Source organism: Leiobunum rupestre, chromosome 3 (genome assembly GCF_980474605.1).
Source record: "Leiobunum rupestre chromosome 3, qqLeiRupe1.1.hap1, whole genome shotgun sequence".
Taxonomy (NCBI): domain Eukaryota; kingdom Metazoa; phylum Arthropoda; class Arachnida; order Opiliones; family Sclerosomatidae; genus Leiobunum; species Leiobunum rupestre.
In genome coordinates, this window is record NC_143386.1 from 53,974,002 (window position 1) to 53,989,613 (window position 15,612).

Below are 15,612 nucleotides of genomic sequence, written 5' to 3' on the forward strand. Positions count from 1 at the left end.
CTCTAGAGAGAACGACTATGTCGAGACGACCCGCGGGAATCATATTCAATGACCCCAGTTTTAGAGAACCAATGAGCTGATTGGATTTTTTAATTAGGGGAGTTGAGCTTACTCTTGGGAGCGTGATGGGAGATTTGGAGCCAGGCAAAAATCGTCACAACATAGTCATGTTCGGAGCAACAAACACAACACCCCACACAAGGATAACGCAACCCGGCAAAAGTCGTGCATTTTCATGTGTACAGTTTTCATTGGTTAGATGCTTTAGCGCCTGCTACCGTCGGAAGGGGGATATTCCGAAATTGTCTTCCCCCTTTTTGTAAAACGCTCACCGTAAAGGTTCTTCCAATAAAATTTGTACACAACACTGTGTTAGCGTGTTTAAAGGCTATCTGCGTTGTCCTTGTTTTTGTTGCTCCTAGCGAGCACGAAAATGGGACTTGAAAAGTTGATCTCGAGCGATCGAGATCAGTCTTATGAAAAATGTTATTAGCAACAGTGACCCAAAAGTGTGCCAGATCGTTATATTTTTCACTGAGAGCTGGTCACGAAATGAAAAAGAGAGTGTAGGAGAGAGGGTAAAGAATACGTCATCAAAATTAAAAAAAATCCACTCCCGCGCCACCGAGTGCGACGTTTTCGAACGTATATCTTTGCGCGACTACAGAGGAGAGAGATAATCGCGCCAAGACAAATTACCCATAGAAAATGCCTACAATACTAGCCACCTGGTGGAATTTTTTGTCGATGGTGAGATTAGCTCTCAGTAAATATTTCCAAAGGCGCAAAGTTAGGGCTGACACACTTTTGTGATAGAGTTATGGCTTTTTTTTGTGGTTGTTATTGAAAATGTCCTGAACAAAACTGGATTCGGAACCCACATTGACGCGGCGTTAAATATTTCAAATTAAATAGTAATTAAAATTGCTGGGAATTGAAATCCCGTCCGTTTCTCCAGACGCGTTCGCGGTACGTTGCCGATTTAGCCTTAGGCATTCCGAGTGTAATAATACATAATTTCCAACAGAGTTACCAACTAAGAAAATAATTGTCTCACTTTGCGTAGTATTGAAGGGATCACAATTTGAAGAACTGCCGGGTTTCACTATGGGTTCGTTGCATCCGCACCTTTCGTTGGTGTGCTTGTTCCAGCATTCGTACTCGCATTCCTGGGTTACATGGAAATGAAAAGGCCGCTCGAGAAGATGTTCGATCGTTTCGAATTCTTACCGATTTAGAACCGGCTCCGTAGTCGCGACATTCGTCGATGTACGGCGTTTTCAAACGCACTTCCTTCACCTAAAATATTCGAAAAATAAACTTTCATCCAAAATCACAAACGAAAAGGAATTGATCTAATGTCCAAATCAGCAGGCGAATTATCAATTAACCACCAAGCTCGCTAAGCTTGAGCTTTGTTTTGGCTCTTCTGAACTTGCTCTAGCCCGAGGGGCTGATCAGTCCGCGTAATCGGTGTACAGAGCCGTACCTTTGACTGTACTAATGGGATGACGCGTAATCTTTGAAGTCCCTGCCTTTGGCAGTGCTAATCTTAGTGTAATCCGGTGTACAGACTTTCTAAGAGTGGTTAGCCCCTCGCTCTAGCCACGTTGCGGTCCCTCCACTTTTCCGAAAATATTCCAAGCGGGGTCCACGGCGGTGGAAACTTCATACTTTAATAGCGCATTCATAGCTCAACAAAGAGCGGCCATGCGCAACGTTTGCCCCCCCCCCCCCTCCCACCTTACGGGCACCTATGAAGTTGAATTTTATGCATTGTAATTGGATTAAATATGACGAAATCTTGATCAAACCTGGATTTTTTATGTACACAACTTTGGATATAATCTTTGAAATAAATCCAGGGTGTAAGAATAATAACAATCGTTGCAGGAATTTTACGGTGATTTTGAACTCCTCGTTTAAAAGAAATGAACCATATTTTTCCCTTTTCATCGGGTAGCCTGAGTTTGACACACCTGTTCCAAGACGACGATCGTATTCCGTTCCGGCATGATACTCAAAAAGGACGAGCCCATTTTGGGGGTGTGTTTGGGATCGTGGCTTATTATGAGCTGCATCCCGTAGACGCTTTCCAGGTCACTGGACAAATATTCGTCGATTTCCAAGTTGAAAATTAGCGTAAGTCCTGGTAAAAGGTAAAAGAAAAATTAAATTCAAAGAGTTAAATGTTTTTGAAGCAATAAATTTTAGCAACTTACCACTAGCTAAACCGTACGGTGTCAATGATTGTTTGAAATTCGTACTGTAACACTGCCCCCCGAAAACTGCACTTGGCACAATGGAAAAGTTACTGCGGGAAAATATAAATTTATTGTAAATATGTTTTTGGTAGGTGCGGAGATTTCGTCTCAGCAGCCCTATCCTCAAAATGACCAACAATGCAGTGTCGTAACTAGGCCAATGTCGTTAAAATGCCCTAAGCTTATTTTCCAATCAACTCAAAAAAGGTAAGGGCATCTACCCCTACGGGCCCTAGTCCACCCGCGCTTGTAACCCATAAGGGCGGTGGAGTACTGCGAGATGTTAGCTCTGGTCAAATGGTCCTATCTCCACCTCCGACTTCGGTCAGGTAGGGGCTGGAACATGAGCTTCGGCTCGGGCTAACGGAGAGGGTCCGTGCAAACTGGCCGCCTCGTAGGATTGGGTAGCCTGCTGTGGGGCGGCGGGCCTCCATATGAGGGCACGGCGGTCCTGTTTCCCGGCCTTTTGGGGTCCCACCGGGATCTCGGTGCCAGCTGTGCCGGGTTACTTGGACTGCTGTGCGCTCGTCGTTCCCCTTTAGGAGCTCTCTCCAAAGGGTTTGACTCTTTACCTACGTAGGTAGTGTCGGCTGGAGTTGCTAATTGCTATGTACAGCATTCACTCTTAATCCCATTGCTGTGTGCGAAGTGGGAAATGGTCCACCCATTGCTGCACCTTCTGCTGGGTTGAGTGGCTCGCGTCAAAGGTGCGACCATCAGTAGTAGGATACTACTACCCATACTGGATTTGTCAGCTGGCTAGGTGGACGCTGGAGTAGGGCACTATGATGACAGACCTCCGGTGGTATGGTCTCTGTTACTATCATAGGCGTGCACAGGCATTTAAAGCAGGTCGGGCCAGCTTATTTTTTACGCCCTTTTAAGCTCTTGCGCCCTCTATCCTTTTTTGTGAAACTTATTAAATACCTCGGCGCTCCTGTGTAGTTCCTTTCTTTCTCAATAGATGTGGCTAGAAATTGGTATTTTTTAGAATATAGTAGAGTATGTGACGAAACAATAGTACTTTTTATTTTAAACTAGACTAAACACCAATATAGTTTAAAAAAATTACATTGCCGCGTGTTGCTTTAACAAAAAGGTGTTCTAATTTTTAAAATTTGATTTTCATAAAATGTAAAAAAATCGATGTTTAGACCGTCGCGTGTTTAGTCACTGAAGCTGCATAGTGTAAATGGATATCGCCGAACTACTTAAGAATGAAATAAATAATAGCATTAAAGCGAAAACAATGTATACATGAAATTAAACAAGACCTTTCTAATGTAGTTATATGAAATTTTTTTTTGGCTCACAAAAATGCCGGGGGCAATGCCCGCCTGCCCCATTCTAATGACGTCCCGGACTACAGTCCATGCTTAATATGCCGTCGTCGTGTATTTCGCTGTAGCAAATATAGTCACGACGTTGTACTAACGAATACTAGTTGTTATTTAAGGCTCGTGTGAACTCTTTTTAGTAAACTAGCATTAATACCGTTTTTAGCAGCTAGTTTAAAATGTACTATTGAATCGCTTTTGGCAGTCGTGTGACGGTGGCTACCATAGAGATAGAAAAGAAATAGAGGCACTATTGTATCTGGCGAAGTTGACCACGAGTGCCGACCCCCTTTTCTCCTATTACGTGGCGCCATCGATGTGTGGTGAAATGAAATACATTATGCCTTTTAGAAAATCAACTGTCATTTGATGTGAACAAAGGAAGGATAGATGGCGTAGCAAATTCTGCCTATCTCCGCTTTCATACATGCGGGGGGGGGGATGAATTTTCCCGGTCAAAATCAGGGGTGCCCTAACGTGGTAATCTTCCCTCTATTTCTTTTCTATCTCTATGGTGGCTACAGAGTCCGGAAAAACCGTATCCTAGCTCCAAACGACTAATTTCGCGCCAGTGTCCGTAAGTCGCCATTTTCACAAACAGTTTATCAAAATATAAAATACGTGTCCAAAAACGCCTAGGAGATAGAAATCTCTAGTGAATCTAGAATATCACCAAATAACAATTATTTTTTTTAGCATGTTACCGATAACTATACTTTTTTTTGTATTTTACATTCTTATGTTTTTATCGATTTTCTCTTGTTCTAGTTTAGAATCTTATTTTGGTGGATTTTAGGAAATTTTGGGCACCTACAATGTTAAGGCTTGCGCCTTTTTTTCCCAGATTATTTGCGCCCTTTCAGTTTTCAGGTCGGGCCATGGCCCACCCTGGCCATATCGTGCGCACGCCTATGGTTACTATGTACACCGGGGTATAAATTCTGACACACACAGTCACCCGCACCCATTTTGCATTGGGGCTCAATTTGTCTAGCTACGCCACTGCAACAATCGATTTTTGAAATCAACTTGGATTCTTTCGGATCAGTCACTTCTGGTAAGTTTCAAAGCGTACGTTGAAAGATGTTATTACTTGTAAGAGCAAATGAAGGAATTAAATAGACGAACTTAGTAATGTTGTGGGCCGATTGCCTCTTTTCCTCGGGAGACAGGAGCAGGTAGAAGTCGATCGGCATGAATAAGGCGTACAGAAATTGACTTTTGATATTAGGACACAGATATTGCTTTCGGTCAAGCTCTACGAACTTAAAGCGATATGTTAAACATGGCTTTCGATCCCGAACACTTCATGTCTAATGTATTGTATAATCCTAGGTTTGGCGTAAACTGTTCCGCTAGACGCTCTACCTAAGCACCTCTCTCAAACGAAAACATTTTCTTTGTAAACTTTAATTTTAATCTTCGTTAATTAGTCACGGAAAAGTGAGATTTGACTGCTTATTTAGTTCGGATAATTTTAAAGTTCCCTACCCACTGGTTAAAGGGGTTTTCCCTCAAGTTCTTCAGTTTCCCCCTTTCATAAACGTTTGTTGAGTTTAAAGGTAATAGTGAGTGTGGGGAGCTGTTGACTCGCGTGGCATGAAGGGCTTGCCACCACTTCTTCCTCCGCATTGTAACCCGGCCACCTGATTCAAAGGTGGTGTCTAGGGTATTAATTTTTAATTAAAAGTTAACGATTTTAAATAGCCAAAAATTCAATAAAAAAACTTTTTTAGAATGTGATTTCCTGTTTTTAATATCCCACTGTAAGATGGCCTACCTTTAAAATTTAGGAACAGCTCCAAAAAATTAAAAATTAGCGAAGTCGATTGGGAGATAACTAATATATCGTAAAATTGTACCGATATTTATTACATTGAGCTTTATAATAGAAATTTTGAGCTTTATAATAGAAATTTTGAGCTTTATAATAGAAATTTTTAATATAATGAAATGAAAAAAGATGTGACAACAGAAAAAAACATTTGACACCTTATAGTTTTTCGGTCGGTTGCACCATTGCTTCGACGAACGCGAATACGCCTCTAGTAGTTTCCATTTCATATTTTCGAAAGTGGTGTATTCCGAAGCTCGCTCACAGGCGTACGAACGTCGAATTCTGAAAGAGAGATTAATCTCGTACATTAAAACGTAACGCGTCATTTGGTGTGTGGTTTCTGTATTTTCTGATTGGCAACCGAAAACTATCGTTACCCCCTCTTTTGGTTACCGTCGAAAACTAGATAGCTAGCGTATTAGCGGAAGGCAAGGTTCATAAATACGCTAATAAGAGCGGAAGGCATTAGCGTTTACTAGCCAGAAGCGTAAAGAATTACGTAGATTAGAGGGATAATATGACTCCAAGACGAGTGAAACTACATTGTTAAGTTCTAAATGTAAGCGAGAGTTAATCGGTTGAAATCCCAAAAATAAATTTTATTATATATCATTTATTAACGAATTATATACTAGGTTGGTATTGTTATGTAATAGTACTATTTTTAGCGTTTAAATTTTGTACATTTACATGTTTGACAATTCGTATATTAATATTCACATTTTTAACTATGCATACTCATTCAACAATATTATAGATTTATGTTTACACTAAATACCAATTTGAAGGTGAAAAGGGAGGGTTTGAAAGAATAGACGAGCGTACATCCTCTGCCGAAAATCAGAGGGTAAGTTTTCAATTTCAACAATACCGTTTACTACTTAACGTCTTTGAAATAATTAATAGTTTCCATCGTCCTTATCCCAAACTGGCGCTAAGGCTTATAGGCTCTGTTCAGGTGTTGAGAACTTGAGAATATTAATGCAGTGCAAAATGTTTTCTATATTTTACCTACGCTAATCATATGCAGTATAATAACTCATAAGTATATATGCCATAAAAACAGTTTCTTTAATGAAACCTTGTTCACGGGAAATTACGTAAATTACGGTATGAATGGTGTGAAGACCACGCTGTCATATGCACCAATTTTAAAGTTGTCCTTTGAAAAAAAAGCGGGTGAACGAGGGTAGTAGCAGAAGCTAACTTTATTAGCCCTTATTCTTAGGTACCATACCTAGAGGTACTCTTGCCCTTATGATATCGTATTCGAATCGTGCAAATTGAATCAAAAATTTATTTATTTTTAATTAGAAAGATTTTGTTACTACGATTTTGAGCATCGCTCCCAATCAAAAATCAAATCAGCCCGCAATCTCTAATATCTTCAACTCTTGGAGAATTGTTCCTTCTGGGAATATAACTTATAGAAAAATGGCAGAACATAAAATACATCCATTATATATTTTGTGTATACATTTGGGAACCTGCATTTATAACAAATAAAGTAATTAAAATTGCTTTATTATCAGACTCAATTTTATAGCCTAACATGTGATGGTAATAATTTTTCAAATTGCTTTCAAACGTTTCTACGCGATTGCTTTGTATTTGGATGGGAATATTTCAGAATTTTATCGCTAGGAGAGCTGGTGACGATGCAATTTGAAGAATGGTATTTTTATGATTTAGGTCCAGTAGATTATCCGTCCAAGGTTAGGACTTTTTCGCCTAGGTAATATCTTTAAGTGTTACAGTCAAGTGTGGGAGGTTATGCTCCCTTTAAGGGGAAACCCGGTCACGATTTACAAAAATGTTTTTTTTTTCAAAGATTCAACTATGAGGTGTGTTCTTAAATCTGTTCTCGGAATTTTTTTTATTAACTTTCTAGTTATTGTTTTAACAAACCTAAAACTTGACGAACCAGCTCAAAACCAAACATTTTTCTAATTCTTAAAAACATTTCTTTTAAATGGCGTAAGATCAATGGATGCGGTTTGTTCCATTTGGTTAAATACCTAATAATTTAAAATCTGCTCAGAGCATACTTGAAATTTATATCTTTAATTATTTTATTCCAAACTATTTAAAATTGGTGTTTTAAGTCACACTTAAGACATCGCTCTCGATATAGTGACGCATAAATTTTGTTTGTGTATGATTTATTATATTTTTAACACTTTTAAACAACTCTTAATTTGCGGTCGAGATATGAATTTTAATTGAAAGACGAGGTTTCGAAAAGCGCAGATTCTTACTCGCCTCTGATTAAAAACTATTCATTTATTTATTTATTTGAAGACTATTTAACAATAAAGCGCGATGCTGAGGTAGTCTTTACCCCATCTGGTGGCAGAAAACGTTTCTAAACATTCATAAGGTCCCCCTTAAACAAACATCGAAGCAATAGATCAAGCAAGTCTAAAAATCCCTATTTGGTAAAAGCGTTTTTTGGTTTTATATCTAGAATATTAACAATAATATTATAATATGATAATATAAAAAAAGTGCTTAAAAGTATTCAAAATTAAGTAATGATAAAACATGTGAGGATTCTATTAACGAATTAAAGGGAGTATGAATTTCCATACTTATGGTGGATCAACGAATTTTACATTTATGTCATTGATTTAACAGAATCAAGGGCTGATTGGCACTAGTTACGTTAAAAACTTAGCAGACGATTTTTCAATGTAGTTCACACTCCCTTTAATTTGAAAAGTTTCCAAGGCATGTCCAACCTGTTATCATTGCAGAAAGTAACGGTGGGGAATGTGGCATGTCCTTCGCCGTCCTTGTGGACCGTCATGACAGTCGGGTACTCGAAATAGTCAATCAAGAAGCTGATGGTGTAGTACAAGCACGCCGCTAGCATGATCAAGCGAATGATCACGTTTCCTCTCAGCAGCCATCTTCCCTCCGTCATGTCAACAAGCCGTCTCTTGGGGTCCTTTCGTCTTGAACCCGGTTAGTCTTCGCTATATAATTTTATCACAAGCAACATAATAGAGATGAGTGTGACACCAAGGAGCAACAAACGCAGCACCCCAAAAGTCGTCTATTTTCTTGCGTACAGTTTTCATTGGTTAGATGCTTTAGCGCCTGCTAGCTGCCGTCGGAAGGGGAAGATTCACAAATTGTCTTCTCCAATCCCGTATAACGTTCAGCGTAAGGGCTCGACCAATGAAATTTGTACACAACACTGGGTTAGCGTGCCGTGTTTAAAGGTTAGCCGCGTTCTCCTTGTGTTTGTTGCTCCTAGGTGACACTTTCTAGTCACCTAACGCAATTTCATTTATGATAGTCTTCTTCTCCAATGACCATTTAAATCATTATGGAGCTAAGGACTAACAACTTTCCACCATTTGTTACTAGTCCTTGGAACTGCCAGGTAAAGGTGTATGAGAAATCGCCATCGCCAGCCTTTTCGTTGGATTAGCCAAGGCTTAGATAAAATAAGGCTTAATACGCGCTTCAATAAATGCCGCTCTCTTTTTCTTTCCTCTCTAACGCGCATGCGTGTGAGCCACTGAATAAAATAGTAAAGTGTTTATGAGTTTTATTTGTAAGGCTAAATTTGAAAGCACGAGCGCATTTTTGTTCTTTCGGAAGTCGCGAGCGATGTTGAACGAGCACTTCTGTATTGAAATATTAAGCATTTTTCATTGCTTGCTCGTGGTTGCGGCTTGTGTTCGTAGGAATGGTAATGCGTAAAGGTCGACCATGACCGTATGACAGCCATGGCAGTCACGTGATTATTGTTGAGGTTAACGGTAATAGTTAGTGTAGGGAGCTATTGGCTCGCGTGCACTGTTAAAAATAAAGGTTTATAAAACGACCAAAATTGGACTTTTAATATATTTCAAACCATTTGGTTACTGAAAACGGTCTAATCAATTATTTTAGACCCATTTTACTCTTTCATGTTGAATACAATACCTTTTGGGGTATTGAAAGGGAACGAGCCCTAAGAATAAACGTTTTCCATTCCTGGTGGTAAATGTATAAAAATGTTATGTTCTAACATTTAGTCCTTTTGAATACCCATTTAAATCCCTTAAACGAAGAAAAAAATGATATGGACCAATTTCGAGACTAGTATTTGAATACTACGTTTTTACTTTTTTAATATTTTCTTTAAAATAACATAATGCGAAGAAATTCCAATCACCAGGAATATTTAACTAAGGTTAAGTCTTTAAAAATTTGATAACAGATTTAAATATAGGGGATATTGATTATGGCGTCAAACTATGATAACCCAAATATCGGCATCACATAATTTTTGCTACGTGTATATCAAAAACTGAAAGTATTAACTGGTACTTTACGTGATCAACTCCCTTCGTTCAACGACTATTTCCTCCTTGCGAAAACCAGCTTAATCTGGCCATGTTAATGGTTAATCTATTGAGTCGTATTGAATAATAATAAAAAAGTATTAAATAAGGGCCTATAAAGGCCTGAAAATAAAGTTAAAAAGGATTAACTTCTTACTGTTTATGAAGTAAAATGGATAAAAGGGTGTAAAATAAGTACTTAAACACTCCACAAAAGGACTGAATTTGGGGAGCAGAAGGTTTAAATATGTTCTATGATAAAACCCTGAATGGTCTTAAATATTGGAAAATGTTTTAAGCACTTTAGAGGTCTAAAATAAGACCTATATTTTTAACAGTGTGGTATGCAGGGCTTTCCACCACCCTCCTACGCATTGTAACCCGGCCACCTAAATTTATGACTTCAAAAGTCGCTTGATGACTTAGGCTTAAGGTGGTGCCTTGGATATTAGCCTAGCTGATTATTTTGCAGGATCGTTTTTACTCTTCATCTGTGACGTCTATATAATGAAATGAAAGCCGGGTCAAGGCGGGACTTAGCTACGCCTACGACGCTACAAGCAAACACTCGTTTGGTTTCTGAAAGGGGTTATTTTGGAATTTGAGACCTAAATGCGTTTTCACTCGTATTTATCGTCACCATACTAACATATCAGGTATTTTGCCAACGAACAGAATCTTCATATTTCGCAATCGCTGTCTGACTAACTCCAGTGTAATACTTAAATCTTCTTGCTAGGCTTTAGATTTTATAAAACACAAATTGACGCGCTCATACCTGAATTATAAGTTTTGAACTCCTTTCCCCAAAGCTTTAAGCACTGAACATTTCTTTTCCAGAAATGGCATTGGATACGTAAGGACTCTTGAAAGTTTTCATGGTGGCCGTATTTAAAAACTAGAATATTTGTGTTTGAACACTTTCATTGTAGAGTTTCTGTTACTTACTATTTAGACTGTCAAAATCAATTATTACGAGCTTAACTGAAGTAGTTAACGTAACTTAATCTAAATAGTTAAAGCCCGTTTTTATCGATTTATTTATTATGCAGACTAGTTTTTCCAATGAAGCTCCTCCCTCAAATATTTGTTTCCTGGCTAATAAGTCATATGTTGGTAAAACGTCTTCTTTACTCTGAAATAACACCGAATTTTGTCAAACAGTTCGATGGTCTCCCGTCATTCAATTCTGTGGGTTGGAATTTGTATCCAAACAAATTGAAGTCACCATCTCCGCAATGGAAGGAATCGTCACTTCCCCTCATCTTGACCACATCGTGACATTTCTCTCGAAACCTCTAGACATATGTTGGTTTTCCGTGACCGTGTTAAAGTGTTTACTCTTTTACGGTCTTGAAGTGTCTCGGAAGAAATAAAAGTCCTCCCACAAAGAAGTAGGAACTACAACTGACCGTCCGTCGTGTTGATAGCTTGCTTCGTGCCGAGAATAATTTCTACGTTCAAGAGTGTTTGCATTTCTGGTCTGTATTGATTTCTAAATATTCTTTCATCGCAGCCGCTTTCTGTCCTTCTTCGTATAAGACATTTGTTTTTTTATTCAGTTCGTGATCTTGTCAATCCATTAAGTATTCTTCCATTCTTAACACGTGATAAAAATAAGATAATACCCGCGCTAAGGCCTGTTCCGGTATAGTGTTCAAGGGTGGGGCGATGTCCAAATGCATTGGAACTGCGATCTAAACAGCATGCGGAGTTTCAACGTCGATGGATTTCTGGCACAGAACCTGAACCCACATGAAACATTAACGAAAATCACGGTATCAATAAGATAAGGATATAAATTTAGATATTATTACCATCGCTGCCACATTTAGGAAAGAGATTAACCCAATCAAATTGTTCACCGTACAATTTCTTCCATATAGCACTCAATAAATGATGTCAACGAGTAGATTAATCGACGATTAGTAACTCAACTGTACTTGACACTGTATATTTCTACTACTCTTTCGTTGGATCTTTATTTAAGGAATTGTTCAAATATATACATAAAACATATATATTTTTTTCATTTTATTTGATAAATGAAAGTTTTATTCCGGTATTATCGCTTTTTAAAGTTTGATTTTTTGTACAATGTTCTGGTAATAGATATTTTTAGTCCATACATAATGCTTGTAGAGAGAACACATTACATTAATCTAGTTCACATTACGATATATAACATAATCCCTCATAATTAAGCCATTGTCCCTCATAAGTAGTCTACTGTCCCTCATAAGTATTCCGCAGTCCCTCATAAGAGTGCCACTGTCTCTAATAAGTATGCCACTGTCCCTCATAAGTATTCCATTTTCCCTCAAGGACTATGAATATTTATGGATGCAACAAATGAATGGGAGTTAATTTTTTAGCGTTTTTACTTCCGCCGCCAGTATATGGAAAAATTGGTTTATTAAATAATAGAAATGGATGACATTTTATTCCATGCACCACTGTCGGAAAATTGCTACAAAATGTGAAAAAGACACGTGTTGAAATTTAATTGACAACGGTAAATAAATGCAGTGGATTGATCATAAACCGCGCTCTAGGTTAGAGCTCTGTTAGGACACCTCCCGACCTGGCTTTAACTTCGTCATAGGCTACTTTCTTTTGGCAAATTCCTGGGCCCTATGCTTCACTGTACTTAATATATATATTAAGCCGCTACATGTAAATGTAGTCGTGTAAAATTCCACGGGATCCGGTTGATCATTTCCATAAAAACGTAACTCTGAAGTAGAGGTTTTCAAAAGTAAAATAATAGGATCTTCTTTCTCGTGGAGGAATTGCTTTCTACTTTAAACAGCATCTTTCCTTAGCTCCAACATTGGAACCACTGACTACAATTGAAATTTTAACCTGCAAACTAACTCTGAAATTTACGCACCAAATTTTCATTAGTACTGTGTACATTCCACCTGATGCGCCAATTTCCCAAATTGAGGAATTGCATTTAGTTATTGATTACTTTTTGAATGAGAAAGCGAGCGAACTCATTCTACTTGGTGATTTCAATATAGATCTTCTGAAATTGAATAACGGCAAAACTAAAAAACTCAAAGCAACCACTTCGGGCCTACAACAGCTCGGCTGTCCCATGGCAAAACCTTTTAACCACCACGATCGTAATTTTGAGATATTTGACTTTTTCAAAACCTAAGTTATAAGATTTTAACGTGGTTTTTAATGCGAAAATTATAAAATCCAAAACCATTTTTTAATACATAAATAGTTAAATATTTATGACTTTTACCTGAAACCTTTACAGTACTTTTGTACATGCCTTAGTAAAACTGATGCGTAAAAATCTAATTTTTCAAAAATTTGGTGGTTATAAGGTTTTGCCATGGGCAGCCGAGCTGATTAATAAACCAACACGTATTACCCTTGAAACTGCCACTCTTATCGATCATATCTACGTTAGCAATCCAAACCAATTATCATATAGTGATGTAATTAGTATTGGATTGTCGGATCATGACTTAATTCTTTGTGTCCGCAAAGCCCTAAAACCTCCTCGTGACACGAAAATTCTTATAACCCGCTCTTTTCGCAAGTTTGTTCCTGAAGCCTTCAGATCAAGTCTTAACCAAGTACTCAGTACTCTTCCTACTACTTCTTCAGTGGACGAACTATGGTCATTCGTATGTGAGAACCTGATAGCTCTTCTTAATGTGCACACCCCGTATATTTCACGTCGTTGTACATTAAACACGCCTCCGTGGTTCACAACCGCTCTTCGTAAACTAACTTATTATCGCGATCATCACAGATCTAGAAGATGTGGTAACAATGCCAAATTCCACAATGACCAATACAAATATTTCCGTAATTTAGTAAACAATCAACTTAAGTGGTCTAAAGCGTCACATATTCGATCTGAAATACAACAGTGTGCTGGGAACTCTCGTTTGCTATGGAAAAGCTTTAAGCGTCATACTAAATGTCTGAGAAAACCAATTACTCGGTTGGCCGTCGGTCAAGAAATTATAGACGATCCATATGAAATATCCTGTGAACTTAATAACAACTTTGTTAGTACAAGACCCCAGCCTAGTGTACTTCTACCTCCTACACCTGCCACAGTTGAGCCTTTGGTTTTGCAGGAATTTTCGCTTCAAGAGGTTTTTACTCAATTAAAGTTCTTATCTGCAAATAAGGCAACAGGTCCCGATGGTATACCATCGAAAATTTTGAAAGGATCCGCAATTATTTTGGTGGAGCCATTAACTAAGTTAATAAATTTGAGCTTCGCCAATGGGCACTTTCCATCTGATTGGAAGATCGCGCGCATTTCTCCGGTATATAAAGGCAAGGGGGACAAAGATGATCCTCAGATGTATCGTCAAATTGCTGTTTTACAATCGGTCACTAAAGTTCAGGAACGGTTAGCGCAAAGACAAATGCTCCAATATTTAACGAATCAAAACATTTTATATGCCTTACAATCTGGGTTCCGTCCTCGACATAACACCGTAACGTGTATTTTCAATCTACTTGAGGAAGTAGTTGATGCTCTTTCTCAGGGATATTATGTTGGGGTTGTGCTCCTAGATGTTGCGAAAGCGTTCGATTCCGTTGTTCACAAGATTTTGTTACATCATCTTGAGAAAATTGGCTTTGCTCGTGACACTCTCGCTTGGTTTGAGTCGTATCTGACCGGACGTACCCAATTTGTCATGATAGAAGGCGTCTTTTCCGAGCACAGAAATTCACACATTGGTGTCCCTCAAGGAAATGTCCTGGGTCCATTGCTGTTTTCTCTGTATGTCAACGAGATTGCCAATCGCTTAAATATAGTACGGCCCATCTTTTCGCTGATGACGCTGCTTCAGTTTGTAAATCGCTATCTCCTGTACCCTTAATTGAGTTAATGGATGCGGACGTTCAGAACATCGAACGGGGGTATGAAGAACTACACTTGTCCCTCCAAAAAAGCAAATCAACATTTATGGTTTTTGGAACAGCTAATAAACTATCAGTGTTTCAACATGTAAAGGAGCTGCCTATAAGCGGTGTAACTCGAGTTACCTCGGTTAAGTACCTTGGTGTGCATATTGACGAAGAACTAACATTTGCCCCGCATACTGAATATTTATCAAAAAAACTGAACCAGCGACTGTGGTGTATTCGCTCACTTAAGCCTGCACTCGATGTCGAGCTCTTGAATACTCTTTATAAAGCCCTAGTGCAGCCTTTGTTTGATTACGGCGTCGTATTTTATCATGCCGCCTCCGAAAGCCGTTTGAAGCCGCTTCAGATTTTGCAAAATAGGGCTGCGAAAATAATCATTGGCGCTAAACATCGCTCTTCGGCCACTGAGGCTCGTTCGACAGTTCAGGTGATGACAAATAAACAACGCTTTGTCTTTCACCTCTTATTATTCATATATAAAATTTACTATCATCAAGTACCAGAATATGTGACACAACGTTTCACGCAAACTTCTTCTGCGCACAATTATAACACCACCAATAGTGCGACTACGTTTTACCTGGAAAACCTTCCTCATAAACTTCGCAAAGTCAGTCCCAGATACAGGGGAATTTCATTGTGGAATGCTCTTCCTTCAAAATTATTATCTTGCAACCCTACGCTCTCAGTTTTTAAGTCAAATAATAAAGATTTTGTTCTAACATTTTAATAAAATTTTACTTTAACTTAATTAAAATTTGTAAATGTTTTGTATCGTGGACTCAGCTGGAAATCAGTAATAGTTACTGAGCTGAATATCCCAAATAAAGCCTTATTATTATTATTATTATTATTATTATTATTATTATTATTATTATTATTATTATTATTATTAATCCGCTACAAAGAGTAAA

At 38.3% G+C, this 15,612-nt stretch overlaps 1 protein-coding gene across 1 annotated transcript; it reads left to right on the forward strand.

Moving 5' to 3' along the window:
* The first annotated feature begins 11,875 nt into the window (after window positions 1-11,875).
* Window positions 11,876-14,649, forward strand: LOC149952603 (uncharacterized). The gene is made up of 3 exons (XM_090169781.1): window positions 11,876-11,883; window positions 12,686-12,884; window positions 13,123-14,649. The coding sequence occupies exons 1-3, from the start codon at window positions 11,876-11,878 to the stop codon at window positions 14,647-14,649; spliced, it is 1,734 nt and encodes a 577-aa protein (XP_090025907.1).
* The last annotated feature ends 963 nt before the right edge of the window (window positions 14,650-15,612 follow it).

Coding starts and splice junctions, on each gene's coding strand:
- LOC149952603 (XM_090169781.1), top strand. Junction 12,885..13,122: donor AACAGCTCGGCTGTCCCATG/GCAAAACCTTTT, acceptor GGTGGTTATAAG/GTTTTGCCATGGGCAGCCGA.